The 17698-nt window shown below is 37.5% G+C and overlaps 1 protein-coding gene across 3 annotated transcripts in view; it reads left to right on the top strand.

Moving 5' to 3' along the window:
• The window catches only part of GRM5 (glutamate metabotropic receptor 5), a 265943-nt gene extending 263716 nt beyond the window's left edge, over window positions 1-2227 (top strand). For all 3 annotated transcript variants that reach the window (XM_026843342.1, XM_026843333.1, XM_026843324.1), the window contains one exon: window positions 142-2227. In XM_026843342.1, the coding sequence (XP_026699143.1) occupies window positions 142-964 (823 nt within the window). In that variant the 3' untranslated portion in view covers window positions 965-2227. The remainder of the gene's footprint in view (window positions 1-141) is intronic.
• The last annotated feature ends 15471 nt before the right edge of the window (window positions 2228-17698 follow it).

Raw genomic sequence — 17698 nt, 5'->3', positions numbered from 1 at the left:
GTAGATAGAGATATAGATGAAATTACAGACAGCTTTATGATGAATATAACCTCTGGGATACCACATACCCCTGGTATAGGTACAGTGATTATACTTTTAACTTTGATGCAAGTTACCATCTTATCTCATTTCTGTTTGCAGCTCTAATGGGAAATCAGTTACCTGGGCCCAGAATGAGAAGAGCAGCAGAGGAGCACACCTTTGGCAGCGGTTGTCAATCCACATCAACAAAAAAGAAAATCCCAATCAAACTGCAGTGATCAAGCCTTTTTCTAAAAGCACAGATAGTAGCCGACATAGTAGCAGCGCTACATTTCCTGAGGCCAGTGCCAAAACGCTTTACGATGTTTCAGAAGCAGAAGAGCAATACCCAGCTCAGTATCGACCGCAGACTCCCTCACCTATCAGCACCTTGAGCCACAGAACTGCCTCCGTTAGTCGAACAGAAGATGATGCCCCTACCTTCCAGTCAGAGCCTCCTCAGCGAAGTAGCTCCTCTCAAGGATCCCTCATGGAGCAGATCAGTAGCGTGGTTACTCGCTTTACAGCCAATATCAGCGAGCTGAACTCTATGATGCTTTCAACAGCCACTCCAGGGACAATGGTGGCCACTCCTCTCTGCTCTTCATACCTGATTCCACGGGAAATCCAGCTCCCTACGACAATGACAACGTTTGCAGAGATCCAACCGCTTCCTGCCATTGAAGTCAATGGCGCTTCACAGTCAGCGAGGAAACCTTCAAATGGCAGCATCAAAGAAGGCACTTCAGAGACCCCATCAGCCAAGCAAGACCTTGAGGAGTTGGTAGCTTTAACTCCTCCTTCTCCTTTCAGAGACTCCATCGATTCTGGAAGTGCATCTCCCAGCTCTCCGGTTTCTGAATCTGCTCTCTGTATCCCATCCTCCCCAAAGTATGACACACTCCTCATCAGAGATTATACTCAAAGTTCTTCTTCGCTGTGAATGTAGTTCAAGACAACATTGGATCTCAGCGACTACAAGCAAGTAGTGAGAGGACAGCCAAGCCTTCAAGATCTCCAGTGTTTACGCAGATAGAGTGAGAGGCATTGGGTCATCTTGTGAGAAACAGAGAGGAAGAAGAGGAATTACTCGAGAAGTGGAAACATCAGATTAATTATGCTGTTTTAAAGACAAAATGACTCTTGGCAGATTATCGTGGCCTTAAAAAAACATGGGCTTTTCAGAAACACTGAATCTATTTTTGAGGGCTTATAAGGAGTCTGTATCAGTTACATACCAAGTGCTTTGCTTTAGTATTACAATGAACCGTCTGTACAATATACGGGGCGGGGGGAGGGGGGGGAAACTAGATTGTAAACAACTGTACAATGGTTTGTTTGTTTACTCTGATTCCTTACCCAGAAATGAACCTTGATCTTTTATCAAGAATAGAAGACCAAACATTGAATGTACATTTTCTAACAGACTCAAATCTGGGACCAACCTGTCAAGCTTTCTTTCTCTTTTTTTCTATGAAGATCTCAAAAAGCAGTAATGTATGTTCAATAACTACCAAACTTTTTGCTGAAGCATATTGTGTCCGTGATACATTACACGTGGATAACACTAAGCTGAGGCTTTGCAGTGAGTGACTGCAATATGGAGGGCTTTACAAGAGACTTCTCAACCTACTCATTTGTTATGAAATTCTCTTCTATCAGTATCAAAATTTCAATTTATTAACACTGGATTCACCTTCACAGCAACAAAACCCAAGGAAGATTTCCTGACTATTTCACCGTGTTGCCAACTAATAATGAAGTAGCAAAAAATATTTTCTGGAGTACTGTTTTGTAATTCCCTTATCAGGGCAAGTTGTTGAGGTGAATATTCTCTTTCTAGCAGCACTACAAAGCTATATTATAGCTGCACTCCCTACTGAAATTAACACATTTTTATGGACATTCTTATGCTAACATTACCAGTTAAAATACTTATTCGGGCTCCCATAGTCTTTGCTTGTAAGGAACAGGTAAACACCCTAAGGATTTTCTCCATACTTTGAATGACAGAATTCTAGGAGATGAATCTGGATTATGATGAAAGCTAACTGTCAGTGGAAAGGTTGTCATAATCATAATTCATACATAAGGGAGAAAAAAATCCTGTGTCAAAATCTGCTTAGAGGTGATTTAGCTACTCTTTAATAAGCAACAATTTTAACTTTATTTAGCTGCTGATGCCTTGCAGCTATGAACTGTGACAAAAATAAAGAAAAAATACTTTCAAAGCAATACAGTGTAAAGGTCAAAACAGAGAAGACCTAATGAGATATGAACCAACGGAGTCTTTCTTTGTTTCTTAGCAACTCACAGAGGAAGCAAGGGAATTCCTCATATTTTTTTCCTATATCAAGGTAGTACAGATTAGTGCACTTCATACTGTCACAGCACTTTTTTAATACAGGCAGGGAAGAGTTTTAAAGTTTGAATAGAAGCTAAATAATTTTTGATAAGTGTAGTTACATAGAACTTGTAAGTCAGGCCCTAAACACATACTGTATTGGCTCTCTCCTTCATGACATAGCTGTCCTCAGGTGCCAAAATTTTATGCGTTTGTTTTATTTTATTTAAGGATAGTATGAAGTGGTGAGTGATGTACTTCAATTCAAAGTTGAGTTAATGTAGCCTTATATAGAAGACAGCCTCATGGAAGGGAGCCTTGAAATAAGGCTGCTATGTTTCAGTTTCAAAACATTTAGATCTTATTTCTTCAAAGATGACAAATATTTTGCAATCAAAATTCATAACCCTTTTTCTCCCCTATGTCCAAACTTATAAATATTTCATCAAACAAACAAATAAAAGATGAAAGCACATTCACATAATTTAGCAAAGAGCATTTTCTATTCCTTTGGGAAGCTAGTTTCACCGTTATGTGCTGCACCCCAATTTGCTGCTCAACAAGATTTAAAAAAAAAAAAAAAAAAAAAAAAAAAAAAAAAGATGACTGAATCCAGGCTAGCACCTCACAGAGACACTCTAGTGACTCTGTACATCCTTCACAAGGCAGTGTTGTCTAATAGCAGTCTGTGGGCATGTTTATTTTGCCAGGTAGTCATTTACTAGCTATGCTTATAGCATGAGCTGGCCAGTCACAAAGCAGCTCTACTCCAGAAGGCAGGTAGATACGCCCCATTGTGACTGTAGGTCCCTGTTGCTTATATGTAGTTCTTGCCTCCTCACACTACCGATTAGCGCAGACTCAGTTCTGTGCAGCTCTATGGTTTCCAGACCAGAACATGGTTTTACCCTTCTGGTTCACAGTACTAGCATGTCTCATCATTCCCTAGCTGCCCATGTCTTTAGGAGAAAGCATCTTCTTTCACAGGTTACAACCCACATTTAAGGGAAAAGCATGTCCAATTGGTCTGTGACACAAACATTCTCATTTAGGGAATCTAGACCACTTAAATATTATTCATTAAAGACTTATATAGGAATATGTTTCCCATCAGTGCAATATTGTTCTGATATATACAGAGTGTACTGAGATAGTTAATGTGAATTTCAAAGGAATTCTATTACTATCTGTTCTCTTATACTTTAAGATGTTGACCAATGTCCATGCTAGAACATTCTTCACCTTGATCTTTCCCTAGCCTTTTAGGTTCCCATTTCTATAGTCTTTTCTTATGTTGTTGGACACTTAATACTAATGTGTTCCTGCTAAAATCTGTGGGCTTCACTACACTGTGAAATAATCAACAGTGGAAATAAAGATTATACAGACATAAAATCTTTTCTTAAAAATCAAATCAGTAAAAAGGAGTGAGAAATAGAGTGACTCAGCATATATATACCTCTTCTGCTCGTGAATTGCAGTTCTGCACAGGCCTGGCCATAGCTATTGCTCAGAGGTTCTTGACAACTTTCATATATATTGCCAAGATGATATATGAATGCATGTGCACACACACGCACACACGCACACACAAAACCCCCTCAGTCTAACACCTGAAGAGATGTTCTAAGAGGCCAAAGCCCTAATGTTACACAACACAAATTTTAAACACTTTTGCTCACTCTCACTTCAGGAAGAGTCATGAATCTTTTAAATATCCATTAGCCACAGCAGAAATTTTGATTGCACAGGATTAGAGATTGTACCTCCCTGTTACCAGTCTATCTTTAATGAAAGATTGGTCATCCTTAGTGGCATTTAAAGAAGGCAGAATCCATTTTAATTGTACAGGCTGGAATGAGCCCATGTCACCTTGTATGGTATGTTTGGATTTCAATAAAGGGAAGAAAGTTTTTTTGGGGGAAGAAGATAATAATTATGTAATGACTGCAGTAGTAATTCAAAGGATCCTAGTGGGAGATTTGCAAGACTCCAAAGTCCTGTGATAGAAGCCAGTGGGTTTGACACAAGAAAAAAGAAAATTCTGAATGACGGACATTGTGATTTCATTGTGTTCTTTGTATGCTAGTCTCTGTTTAGGACATTAAGATACAATGTCAGGGTTTTTCAGACATAAAAGCAAAGGTTACAATCATGATCACTTTCCATTCTAACTAAAGAATGTGCAAGTACCAACTAAATGACTTGAATTTGCCTTCCAATTTAGAGCTGCTGCCAGAAAGGGAATTTAAAAAGTTGAAACTATCATCATTCTTGACCACAGGGACCTCAGCAAATCACTTGTTCCTTTTGTGCTTGAGGCCAACCCTGGAGAGTGAAGGTGTAACCACCTCTGGAAACTGTGCTTTTGAAAGAAAGTGTATAACTCTGGCAGGCCAGTTGGGAAGAAGTGTTAGCAATACCGAAGAAGAACTGTATTTTTCATTTGGCTCTGAAGAATAATTGCATGACTTTGGAGATGTGCTTCCTTGTACTTTGAACATTTGGTGCCTAGACTTATACAGATACCTTAGACCAGAGGTTTTTAGACCATAGTCCACAAAGCACTCGCTGATGTTTCATAGGAGCCTGGTTTATCACAAGGTGCTGGCTTCTTCCATTCATTTCCAGCAACAAAAGCAAATTAAAAGTGAAATGCTAATTGAAACTTAACTGTTAAAAGATTTAAAAGAAAAAAAAAATTATTTACTTGGATGTTTATTCAGTTGTTGTGTTTGCAAAAGGAAAACTTTGTGATCAAAACTGGGATAATTAGATCTTCAAAGAAAGTAAATGGGAAGGCCAATCCATGATTCAGACTCTGAATGACAGCAGAGTTCACCCGGGGATGTTTTCTTTAGCGAGACCAAGTCCAAACTGAAAGACAGCATAGCTGTGGGTGTAAAGACTGTAGAGGAAAGTGTGCAACTTTGTTATTCTGCTTAATACATCATTTATGAGGTGAGAGGAAAAAACGTGACAGCAAAAGCCAGCATGCGAAAAATGTCAGGTCCTTAGGGAAATCAGAGTACTATGCTCAGGATTAATAATGTGACCGTGACTTTTTTATTGTATCGGAGACGAGTGTCAGGGCTGACCCTAAAAAGAACTTCGTGCCTAAAATTAGGATTTCAGCAGAATTTAATACCTACATTTAAAACTCAATTTTAAAACCACTATTCAACTGCCACCTTACTCAGGCATCTCTCACTATATGTCTGCATAAGCTCAGAACTACCCTGATCCTGCCACATCTAAGGAACTTTACACATAACTCATGCTAATACCCATCAGGAATACAGAAAACAGTGGTTCCTAGGTTAAGTCCCTGTATATCCCTTGAGTGATTAGACAGAGCACACAGCACATAAACCAACAGGATCATACTCACCACAAACTGGAGTAGAAATAATTCTGTTTGAAGGTAGTGGATCTGGTTATGTTGTTGTTTTTATAATAGCTTTGAGTTTAGAGCAGTAAGGCAGAAGGCAAGAGACCTAAATTCAGACCCTAGCATTGTCAGAGGTGATTGAAATCTTCCTCCTGGCTGGAAAATGCTCTAATGACTTAGTGCTCATCTCACTAAGGTAACTTCACTAGACAGAAACAAATTCGAGAGTCCTGAAGTAGAAAAGGAACATCTACTCCACACCCTGATAGGACATACACTTGATATAATTAGGGATGATATATGACAATTTAATAAAAATACTTCAAAAATCTCTGGAGTAGGGACCAGGCGAGTATTTTAACTCCAAAGAAGTGGAGACAGCATTTTTTCTGTACTACATGTCGTCTCAAAAACCCCTTAAATGCTTCCCTGAAAAGTGCTTTCATGACAGAATGCTCTTTCTTACCTCTGTGTCTGCAACCATCTTGTCTTCCATCTGGAGTTCTCAGACCCCTCTGTGGAAAAAGTCTAAGTCTTCTTGGATAGGTGAAGGAATTAAATTTGGGGCTCCCACTATTCTGAGACTGAGGACAAAAAAAAAAAAAAAGGACTCGTTTCATTTCCCTCAATCTTTTACAAAAGTGACCTATCCTTGAAACAAAAAGTATAGCTGTGTCCAGAAATGGATCCCAGTTGAAAATTAGTATTTTCTGTGCGTTGCATTTCCATAATAGCTTGAGTAATCTCAGACATCTCTTTCCTTCTTGCATTGCTTTCCTGGGCACCTAACTCTTCTCACAAACTTCACAGTAAGATTAGACATTTAACAAAGTGTTCTGGCCTCCACACTAGAGACAAATAGTATAAAAAGATACGTATTACACTGTGTAACTTTAAGTGCTGAAGTCCTTGACTGACATTGGCCCTTAGCCTATTGAGGTCAATGAAATCATTCCAGATTAATATTCATGTAAAGAAAATTGAAGTTTGATAGTGGCCAATCAAGGCTAGATTTTGGATATTTGCTTCAGCAGAGAATGATAATGACAGGATGTTCTTCTCACTTTCTTTTGAAACAAACAGTAGATGTATTTTATTAGGTTCATTCTTGAAGCAACTTGCTAGGTGTGGTGATTAGTACCTGCCCACCATTCCTCTTCATCATCGCTACTCTAGCAGGTATCCCAAAGGGAAAATCATACTTTGACTAAATATGCTAAGGGATGTGAGAGAATAATAAGAAACGTCACAGTTTTCTGGCAGTTTCATGAATCTCATAAAAGGAAGTCAATACTCTCCATAAACAAGAAATTTTTTCATCTGCTACCCATTTCTGTGTGCACTGCACGTATTAAAGACTTCAGTTGAATTATCTGAATTCACTTTTTTTGCTATGGTCTATTATTATACCCTCTGTTCAAATCTCTGCAATTGCCACTTACAATTTTATACTGTGAAAAGGAAAACAATAGAGACCAGTGAAGCATAAAGGTAAGTAAAAAATTCATCTAGGTGATGAATTGTTTTATATGGCTGGTTTTGTCTCATCTGAGTAATGACAGTACAAACAAACAATAATCATTAAGTCACTCCAATCTGCCAAATGGGAACAAATATACTATGTATATTACATGTACTAATAGGATTATATGGCAGCTGCTGGTGGTATTTGTAATTAGAAATCTATATAGAATATAGATGTTTTAGAGAGACGGTGCCAATTCTAAAAGATTTGTGTGGGCTACAAGTGCTTGTAATTATTTTTTTTAATTTGCTGATAACTTATGAACAACTGGTTTCAAACATTCTGTGAGCGTTTGTTCTTTTTTATGTTGTTGCTGCTTATACTATTAAAAAATAGAGAATGTAAAGTTATAATTTTGATGTGAACTGAAAATGATTTTTCATAAAATTTAACATTTTTATCAGCTTTGGTTTTGCTTTCTACCTGTACAAATGTAATTTATTTTAGCATTGAAAAATACATTTGCTTGTTTCTCGATTGTCTACATCATGTTATAGTTGGTGTTTATGTAGAGTCAGGTACTTTTTGAACAGTATTAAAAAAAATTCTGTGATATGACTGAAAACTGGATTTTTTTCTCCAAAATACTTACAACTATGCTTTCAGTGTTTTGTTTTGTTGTTTTGTTTTTTTTTTTCCTGCGAACTAGATGTACCTATACACAAAATCTTCAATTATAATCTTCCTTTCTCTCTCTCTCTCTGTTGTTTTATAGGATTAACTTGACATTCATACATAATACATGCCATTCGAGTATAGTTTGATCTTTCTCTTTTGAAACAAACACAGTCTCACTGATGAGGCATGTATGGATTTTCAGGTCTAGAGGAAATAGTATAGTAATCTAGTCTCAAACCACAGAAAACAAAGCTGCTGAACTGAGAATTCATATATCAAAGCATTATTTTTATAGCTGTTGTAAGAAACCACATTACTCCTACCAGTGCAGGCTCACATCTAATCTTGAATTGCAAACAGAATAACTGAGAAAATTTTCTATATCCTTTAATAATTTGTTTTCTAGTGCTCTGCCATTGTTGCCACTAGAAGTCAATGCTTTTACCTCAAGTGGGGCTCCATTGTTTCCAGCCAACAGAGTTTGTTTTACTTTCTCTGCTAAATGGAAAAAACAAAACAAAACAAAACAAGAAAGAACAACCCCCTCAAAATAAAAAGCAACTTTCCTATTTAGAAATCCTCTCCCCATTCCAAAATCTGGTTTTACTTAGGCTGGAATAATAATACTTAATCTGGAATAATTGCACTGCATGTATTAGTGAAAGGCAGAATGTGAACTGTAGCCCTCAGATAAAAGACTATCTTACACATTATTTTCTAAACACATCTCCAGAAAGACTGATGATTTGTTGCAGAATTAAGGGGAATAATTTCATAACACAATGGCAGATAAAATACCCATCTCCAGCTAAAAATAATGTGAATTCACATTGTGTCTTTGAACTCCCTAAAAGCCCATATCCCAAAGAAAACTCTTTTAGCACATAATTCCATGGCAGTTGTTTCAGCAAAAAACACTACTTTAGGTGAAAAATGTTTTAGCAAAAGAAACGGTGCAATTACATTGCACTTTGGAGACAAGGATTTTGAAAACAATACGCAATAGTCTGCTTCACTGCACAGTATTTTTTTTAAAGCATTCTTTGGAACAATGGATCCAATTTGTTTTGTCTGCAAGAAAAATTAATTTATGCCACGCTGCATCACCACGTCTCAGCTGTGTTTCTTCTGAGTTTCTATTATCACTACAGTATGATGACCTTCAGAAACTAATAAACTATTAAATCCCATCCTGGATTTAATCACAAATTAGTGTTTACATAAAAGGAGGGGTATGATTCCACTATATGCCCTCAGAAATATCAGGGCACTTAGTGGTGAGAAAAGCAAAAGCTTAATTTCTTGGAAAGTTTGGAGTCTAATTTCTTTGCCTATCTGGAGTATGATCTTTTCTTCATGTTTGGTTCATAAATGCCATCTGATACCAGAGAAGCCTTACTGCCAGTACTGCTATGTTCCTAAAAAAAAAAAAAAACAAAACAAAAAACCCACAAAAAATAACCCAAACAAAAAAAACACAACAGTTTTCTGTGTAGAAGATGATTTTTTTAAAAAGCCACTCCTGATCATATTCACCCTGTTCCAGCTGCCTAGGTCATGAAGCAGCAATAGGCAAAAAGTGTCTGTAAGGAGGGCAGAACATGACAAGAATAGATAAACAAGGTCATGGCTCCCTTAGGCCCTACTTAGCTGAACTAATATGCGGACTGGGTGCTCCTTTCCTTCTCCCATACTCCTGCTTACAACATCTTAGGAACAAGGCTGGAATTTTAAGAACTGCAATCTGCCTTTGTGTATCTTCAAGGGCTGTTTACTAATTCATTTTCTCACTGTAGAAGTTCAAGACCAAACCGCAGTGGAGTGCATGATGCATTTGTTACAGCAAAAGAATTAGACTATATTTCTTTCACATATACAGAGACCTTTGTGGTTTATTTACATTTTTTCAGGGAAGTTCAGTTTAAAAACACCATCTGCTTTTATATCTTTGTCTACTTGTAAGCCAAGTCTTACATTTTTTTAAGGCTAACACAAAGCGCCCAGCAGCTGATTTCATAACAGGGATTCAAAACTTCCCTCCACATAACTTATCACATTTAACTCCTTCCCAAAGATCGGTAAATTAAAAGCTTGACTCGTAAGTCACATATGTGTGAACATATATGTGTTCACATGTATATGAAAATAGTGAGACTTCAGATTTGTGTTTGTTTGGTAAGGTAGGGGATAGGGTCTAGCGTTTGCCACAAAATTTTTGATGTGTGCTCTATATACTGGTGGTTGGCCCTCATGAGAGCAGTTCCCATAACCTGGATCTGCTCTACAGAACAATCTTTGCCTAAGCCACTCCTCAGGTGCTCCAGAGCTTCAGTTATGAATGCACTTAAACATATGTGTAAGCAACAAGAATGTCAACTGATTCTCAAGTTAAGAATCACTTTAGACTCACATTTAGCTAACTGTGTAGATACATCTCTGATGAATCTGGAGAAGAAGATACAGAGAGGACATGGACTCCTAAGAATCTCAGTCTAAGACTGAGAGGACAAGATTGGCTTCTGAGGACAAAAAACCACAACAGGGTGTTCACAAACTAAGGAGTCAATGACAAGCTTACAAATGAAATGCCAGCAAGGCAAAAATATAAAAAGTAAATGTCCTATAACAATGTAGAAAGAATAAAAATAGCATATGGAATATTGAGATAAATTAACAAGACAAATAAGGAAAAGGACACCAAAACCAAAAAATTCAAGACTGTATTAGAAGTATTGGCTGAGATAGAAGACTAATCATAAGACTTTGACTTTAAGAAGCAACTATTCCTTCCAGATTAACTTGTCTCATTTCTTCTTTTTCTTTGTTATTTTCTGACCAGAAAGGTGATGGACAGTTAGATAATTGCCATAGGAAAATTTGGCATCAAGATAGTGGAGCAAAGTTGAAAACAGAAAAACTTGACATGTTCTTCTTTGGGAAGGTAAGGCTGGCAAGCATTGCCCATATATGAATACCAAATGTCAAAAAGCATCCAGCCAAACAGTAGGCTTCACCAAGCTCCATCTTCAAGCAATATAATAGAGTGCCTTGGCTTGTGCCACTTACAGTTTATCGCAGCTGCCTTCCAAATAGCCCTGGGGTGCTGGGAATGATGACTTCATTAGATTACAAAAAAACAGGCTTCTTGATTGCACTGCTGCTCCAAAGGAAAAAGGCATCTGTTCAGGCTGGGGAAAAGCACGACGATAGCCCAGATGTAACAAAACGTGTATGTCTCCAGAGAATTAAAACTCCCCAACCACAGATGAAATTCCATAGTTGAAGACAGCTACAGAGAAGTCACATCTGGTGCAAATACCCACAGAAGTAAAAGGGAGCTCACTGGTCAATGACAGCTTGAATTTAGTCCAAAAGGTGCACATTTCTTGTACCATGTGGCAAAATTTTGCCTGTAGCCTTCTTAAAGGAAAGAAATCACGTAAGATTGGATAGAAAAGGCTAAATCTGCTGTTATGGATTACATGAAAATATAGGAATTATCTTTTTCTCTATTATTCCTCCGTTATCTGCTGGTGACAGACCATGGGATAGTGAGTTTTTAATTCCTTCATTATCCTTTCACTACTACAACAAATTCACAACATGATAACTGACAGGGGATGTTCGATCATCTCATACCGCATTGATAGGGGTTGTCTTCAAAATAGATTGGGAGATACAAGCAATGAGTCAACAGCGGCTGAGAGGGAACATGCAGTCACCTGAATGAAGCAAAACACCACACATGTTTTACCAAACAAGGTAAAAAAAAAAAAATAAAATAAAAAAAAAAAAAAACTGCTGATGAGAGTGAATGAGATTTATGAGTGTGTATAAAACTTGTGAGTGTGTAACAAATCAGTCTGAGGCTGTGTCCAGAGTGACGGGCAGTGTAATACTTGCTGTATTTCTTTTTTCTTAAAATGTTTCCTTAGCAGAAGTTTGACAGATGAATGTATAGCTTTGGTTCATTAGTATTTGTTTTCTCGACTTCTATATTTGATAATTTTTAATAATTTATTGACTTTGAATTTTCCTCAAAATGTTGTTTACAAAAACCAGTGTACCCAAATTCCACTGAAAATCTTCTAAAACATTTTGCTTTTGTTATTTTAATCAATCCTTGGTTATTTCGTATTAGTACTGCCAATACTGGTTATTTTTTTACTTAAACTAAAATCCAGAAAAACAAATCCCAGTTCTAATTAAGCCAATGGGGATTCAGCCATTGAATTACTTAACCAGTGAGTAAGTCTGAGTTTATTGTTAACCTTATTTGTGTTGCAGCTGATAACAGCCTATATGTGTCAGCAGGAGCATGGTTCCTGGTAAGTCACAGCTGAAGAGGGATAATTTTCTGCAGACTGCATGTTCACAGAAACACAGCTCCTGACTAGAGCTGGACTTCCTCCTGACTAATACCGCTTTATTCAGCACCAATTACCTTTGATACAAAGATAGTTTTCTAGGAGAGTAAGTTCACTAGAATAGTCAAAGACTACATCGTGCCAGTCAGTCTCAGTGCCAGAAAATGTTCCCATTCATATTAAATTTACGAGGATAGACTAGATATAAAGTCATGTTATCTGTTTTAGGACTTACTCAAATTTGAAACATGAAAAAATCAGGATGGGACACAAAGAAGTCAACACATTTGGATCAAAACTGAAGGTAATGACCACTCTGTGGCCAAAATCTCTCTGAATGTAACAAATTTCAAGTCTCATCTCTTCTTCTGTCCTATGGGGAAGAGCTCCGAACCAACATTGAAACCCAGCCCCAAGGAGCTGCTGGGACATCAAATCACAGTCATCAGTCCAGCAGTTAAATCTTCTCATTAGCAGTGACAGTCCTTTCAATTGAGTTATCACATAGTGGAAGGGTATTTAGCTGGGTTAAACATGTCATTAATTCCTAATACCCACTGACTAGGTAATAAAAATGTATATGTTATAAGCTTTGTATATGTTATATGCTTTTGCATTAGGAGGTTTTGTACATGACAGTCAAGGTGGCATTTCATAGAGCCTTCAGCAGATAATAAGAGCTGCTCTTTTCATAGCACTTTGTTTTCTAAAGTTGCCATTTATGCAAACACTGGAATTGACTTCTTTTATTTATTGGGTTTTTTTAACACTAGACAGCAGCAAAAATATTCTAATTGTTCATGGCCTTTATTTTCCTGTTTCTCTTCACAACTTCCCTCTAGAGCAGATCGGTACCTCAAATGCTGTATTTCTGCAGTGCGTCAGCTTACACTGCACAGCCCCCAACAGATGAAACATGTTACCTACACAAGCAAATAAGACGGGTTTTTTTTCTTCCACCTACACATCAAAACAAAAGTCACAGAATAGGTCAAATATAATTATGGTTTGTATGACATCGTTTCATTCTTCAAATATTTCTGTTTGTTAGTTGTCAGTTTAGACTCAACAGACAGTAATAAGGTTTCTGATATTCAAAGACACTGTGATACTATCTAAAACAATTGAGTTTGGCATTTTCAGTGACTAATTGTATTCAAATTCTATCTGAATCTCTTCCCATAATAAATATTGTTGTGTGAGAAGCAGACACAAAAGGTGTATTCCTTATGGCAAAATAGTACATATTTTAAAAGGAAAATTTACTTAATTTTTTTAGTATTATTTATTTTTGTCTTACTGAAAATATGTCAGTCATAAAGATAGAAAGAATAATGGTGTTTAGTTCATTTCTTGGAGAGATCTCTTCATTATTGGCATCAATACACATAAGTTACTGAGTCAGTTGGCCATGGTCACCCAAATTCATGCATGATGATGGCCTAATGCAACTGTGTGGTAAAATGTACTCTTTCAAACATTATTCCATGAACTTTAGGCTATAGAATTTTTGCCTCGCTTTTGCACAAGCTTAAAGCAGACACACGGTCTGTTATGCATCAGAGAAAATACAGTAACTCAGCAAGCTGAGTGGTACATGACAATCCTCAAAAAAACCCAAACAGCCAAATTCCCCTCTTCCTAGTATTCCTTTTAACTAAACAAAATGGTCTGTCTTTAAATATTCGGTATTATGGAAAGTCAAAAAAATAAGCTGACAAAGAAGAACCAAGTTCCAGTTTAATGAGTCTGCTAAAACAAAGAGAATTTTGGTCCACTGTAAAAGAGATCAGAACATGGAGAAAAAGTACGAATAAAATGTAGCATATAACTTCTGTATTTCTAATTCCGTTGACTGTTTTTCCACTTTTAAAGCTTATAATAAAACTTTGGTTTGCACTGATAGAGTTAGCATTGCAAAATCTGAGTGAAGACAAGGCAGTGACAGCTTTTTATGCAGTGCATCAAACTGAGGTCAATCCATGGTGGATAATTTAAGACTGACCCTGGACACATCCTGTGAACCACCCCTCATGCCTTGTACTCAGTGGGATTTAGCTAATTACCTCTATGACTTGTAAAAAGACAGAGTCTTGTTCTGTTATGGGAAGGATTTAATGGTCAGCCTAAAAGGTCTGCAGCCCTCTCATCCATCCTACTTCCTCAACACAGCTTCATTCAGCCTAGGCTCTGCAGGCAAAAATTCTGATCCAGTGCAATAAAACTTACAGTTAGAATCCTAGGTTTACCATTTCTACACTTACATCTCAGCTGCCACTTGGCTAAAGTATTTGTAAAAAGAGCCTGCAAGGAAAAATATCTTTGCAAAGCTCTTCCTGAGTTTTTTGGTTTTGGTTTGGTTTTGGGTGGGTTTTTTTTTTCCAAATAGGGTTATCTAAGCACTGCTTTCCTCCTGTCTAGCACAGCCCTACTTCCTAATGTCAGAAATCCCTTTGGCAGAGCAAGAATGGTGCTGGCTGTCAGCTCTGTGGATTTTACTGTCTTGTCACATCAGAGATAATCCTATTATTTCTTCCTTGAACTCACTTCATAAAGATGAAGAAAATGAAAAGCTATAAACCAAGAGACAAAAAAAAAATGAAATAAAACTCACAGCACATTATGGAGTGGAGAAAGCTGTAAATATCAGGAAATTTTCAGGTGATACACTTCATTCTAACCTGTTTGATTCCTTTTTATGTCTTATAACTTGGCTCAGATGATCCTTAACTTCAGCAAAACTCCTCTCTGTGTTTGAATCAAACTTCTAATGAGCTACTATAGCATAAGTGATTTCTCCAAAATCCTCTACAAAGTTTATGCAGAACAAAGAATTGAATTCATCCCAAATTCTAGGCAACTCCCTTAACGTATCTTCTCTCACCCCAATAAATCAATAGCGCTTTGGCTTTTCTTTATTGCTTGGAGCCAGTTAAAAATTATCACTGAACGCCCCACTAAAGGAGATGTTTTTTACAAATATGCATTTCTAGAACTGGCCATTTGAACTTGGCAAAGGAATACACTTAATGTCTTCCTGAAGAGGCTCTCTCATAGTCTGCAGGTGTTATCTCTCCCTTTCATCTTCTTTAACCCAGTTATTTCCACAAATATTTGTTACGCTACTCCTTCTTTTGTGCTCTGGAAACATTATGGTTTATTGTGGAGATGATATGTTTGGGATTGATTGTTTCTGTACATGTACTGGAAATACTGGTATGACCCTTTCACAATTGAATAAATCCTCTGGCCTTAATGCAAACATATATAGGGGTAGTTGCATCCTGGCAGATGTACTGTTTATCCCTAACACTATTCATTTATTTATTCTCATTATATGTCACATAAAAGGTCCACAAATCCAAAGAGAGGAAATCAAACATTTAAAAATTTGGACGTTGGCCTTCATTTTTATCATGCTCAAAATTCTTCACCTCAGAAGACATCTGCTCCTTAAAGTCAATGCTAAGTATCAGATGTTTCTCAGAGTGAATTAGAAGTACTCCTGCATAACATCATGTTGTGCCGCTCTTTTTTTTTTTTTTCCCAGCATCTGTGAAGTTATTATTGGCAGACACAAACTGCTTTATGAACTGGTGCCCCTTTTCAAATTGCATCAGCCATACTGAGTTAATGGACCATGTTTCAGCAGAGTGGGTGGATGGCGAACCACACAGAACTATTTAGCATTCAGGGAGCCTTTTCTTTCCTTCTTGTCTAAAACTGTTACTTAAGCCTCTGCAGTTATCAAGTAGCAGGTGCCACTGAGACCTGTTTAGCTTACTCCTCTTGTAGCAGTGGATAACTCTGTGCTAAGGCCAGTGTAACAAAATGAGATTACACCACTGTTCTCCACATAGCTGGCAGTATAACAGAATGGGGCAAAGAAATGAAATAAAATTAAAAAAAAAAAAAAAAAACACAAGATGCAATGTTGTTTTGTTGATATTCTGTGTTCTCAACCATGACGGTTATCAGGGATATACTGTATTGTTTGTAACTACAGAAACTGGCATAAAGTGCCACTGAATTTACCAGAACTGTATTGATTTACACCAGCTGGGTAATGGAGGAGGAAGCGAGCTCAATTTTGCTAACAACTCTAGTGAAAGCTAGCTTGGATTTCTTTTCTTTTAAGCCAGCTTGGCTGAAAAGACTGTAAAAACCTAAATAGGAAAGTCAGGAGGAGAAATAGAAAGCTCACACCAGGGAAGTGATACATCCACTATCATGGAGCAGGGCTGCATTTAGCACTAAGGCTCCACGCTGCTCACAGCATTAAGGTGTTGCTGTATCTGAGAAAGCTTTAAACCACCCAGGCTGGGAATTGATAGCATTTCACCAAAGGTGGCACAGGATTTACCTGTGACCTTAACAAATACTTAGACATCAGCTCATGACATGTTTTTCATTGCCACGACTTGTCTGGTATTGACTGCCCTGGGTGTTCTAGGACTTGGGTAGGTGTGTCTGCATCCCACTGAAGGCACATTGGTGATGGTACCAAGAACTGCAGGCACACAGGAATTTGACTCTAAAATAAGGTGGGCTCTCCCTCCCCTTGGCAGCAAAAACCTGATGTTTGAGTAGCTTTAAAAATTGATTTGTGAGTACTTTGGAAATTTCCTGCCTTTTCTGCATCCACACAGGTCCATCTGAAGGATATTCTCCCTCACTTAACAAAACAAGACGCCCGAACACCAGTACTGAGCTCTTCTAATCACAACAGCAAACTCTGTATCAAGAAGCAGACTGTGCTCTAACCTGCTGCATTTTCAGTTTAAAACACAATAATTCATAAAAAATGAACAATAGGAGCTATACAAAATTTTTCAGCTGAAGATTTCTCTACACCACTGCTCTTCCCTGGAACAGAAATGCATAAATTCATCCAAGACAAAGTGTTATCTCACATATTACTACCTCCATCTGCTGTTTTGCACATGTACTATCACTTTCACCTTCAAAGCCTGAAAAAAAAGCAATTGTGTTTTGACAAATAACATGGGTAGGTCCCAGACCTCTAATAAAAATGGCTATTCAAACAAACAGAAAAATTGAAAGAGCCCCATTTAACTGCCTTTGCGTTTTCCCAGAATTTCCAGAAGTGAGTATATCATCATCAGGCAGCCAATCACAGTTCCTGTCACTTCAGATGCAGACATACTGTTCTTCTTAGCCTTGGAGAACACCCTGTGATCTGTGAATCAAGCAGAACTTGCTGGCTCACACAGATATTTTACCAAGATGCTGGAAACCATGTGGTGACCTGTCAGGAAATTTGCTAAAAGGTAGTGTTCAAATATTGTATCTATCAATTATGATAAAATATTGACTTACAATATATATTTTCTTTTCTGCAACCGTCATATGTATTGTATGAAATCCATCTGGTTTTGATAAATGAAGGATGCTAGTTGAGGCTCAAGACA

Source organism: Athene cunicularia, assembly GCF_003259725.1.
Source record: "Athene cunicularia isolate RWA chromosome 1 unlocalized genomic scaffold, athCun1 chr1_part1, whole genome shotgun sequence".
Taxonomy (NCBI): Eukaryota; Metazoa; Chordata; class Aves; order Strigiformes; family Strigidae; genus Athene; species Athene cunicularia.
This window is presented reverse-complemented; position numbering and strand designations above follow the sequence as displayed.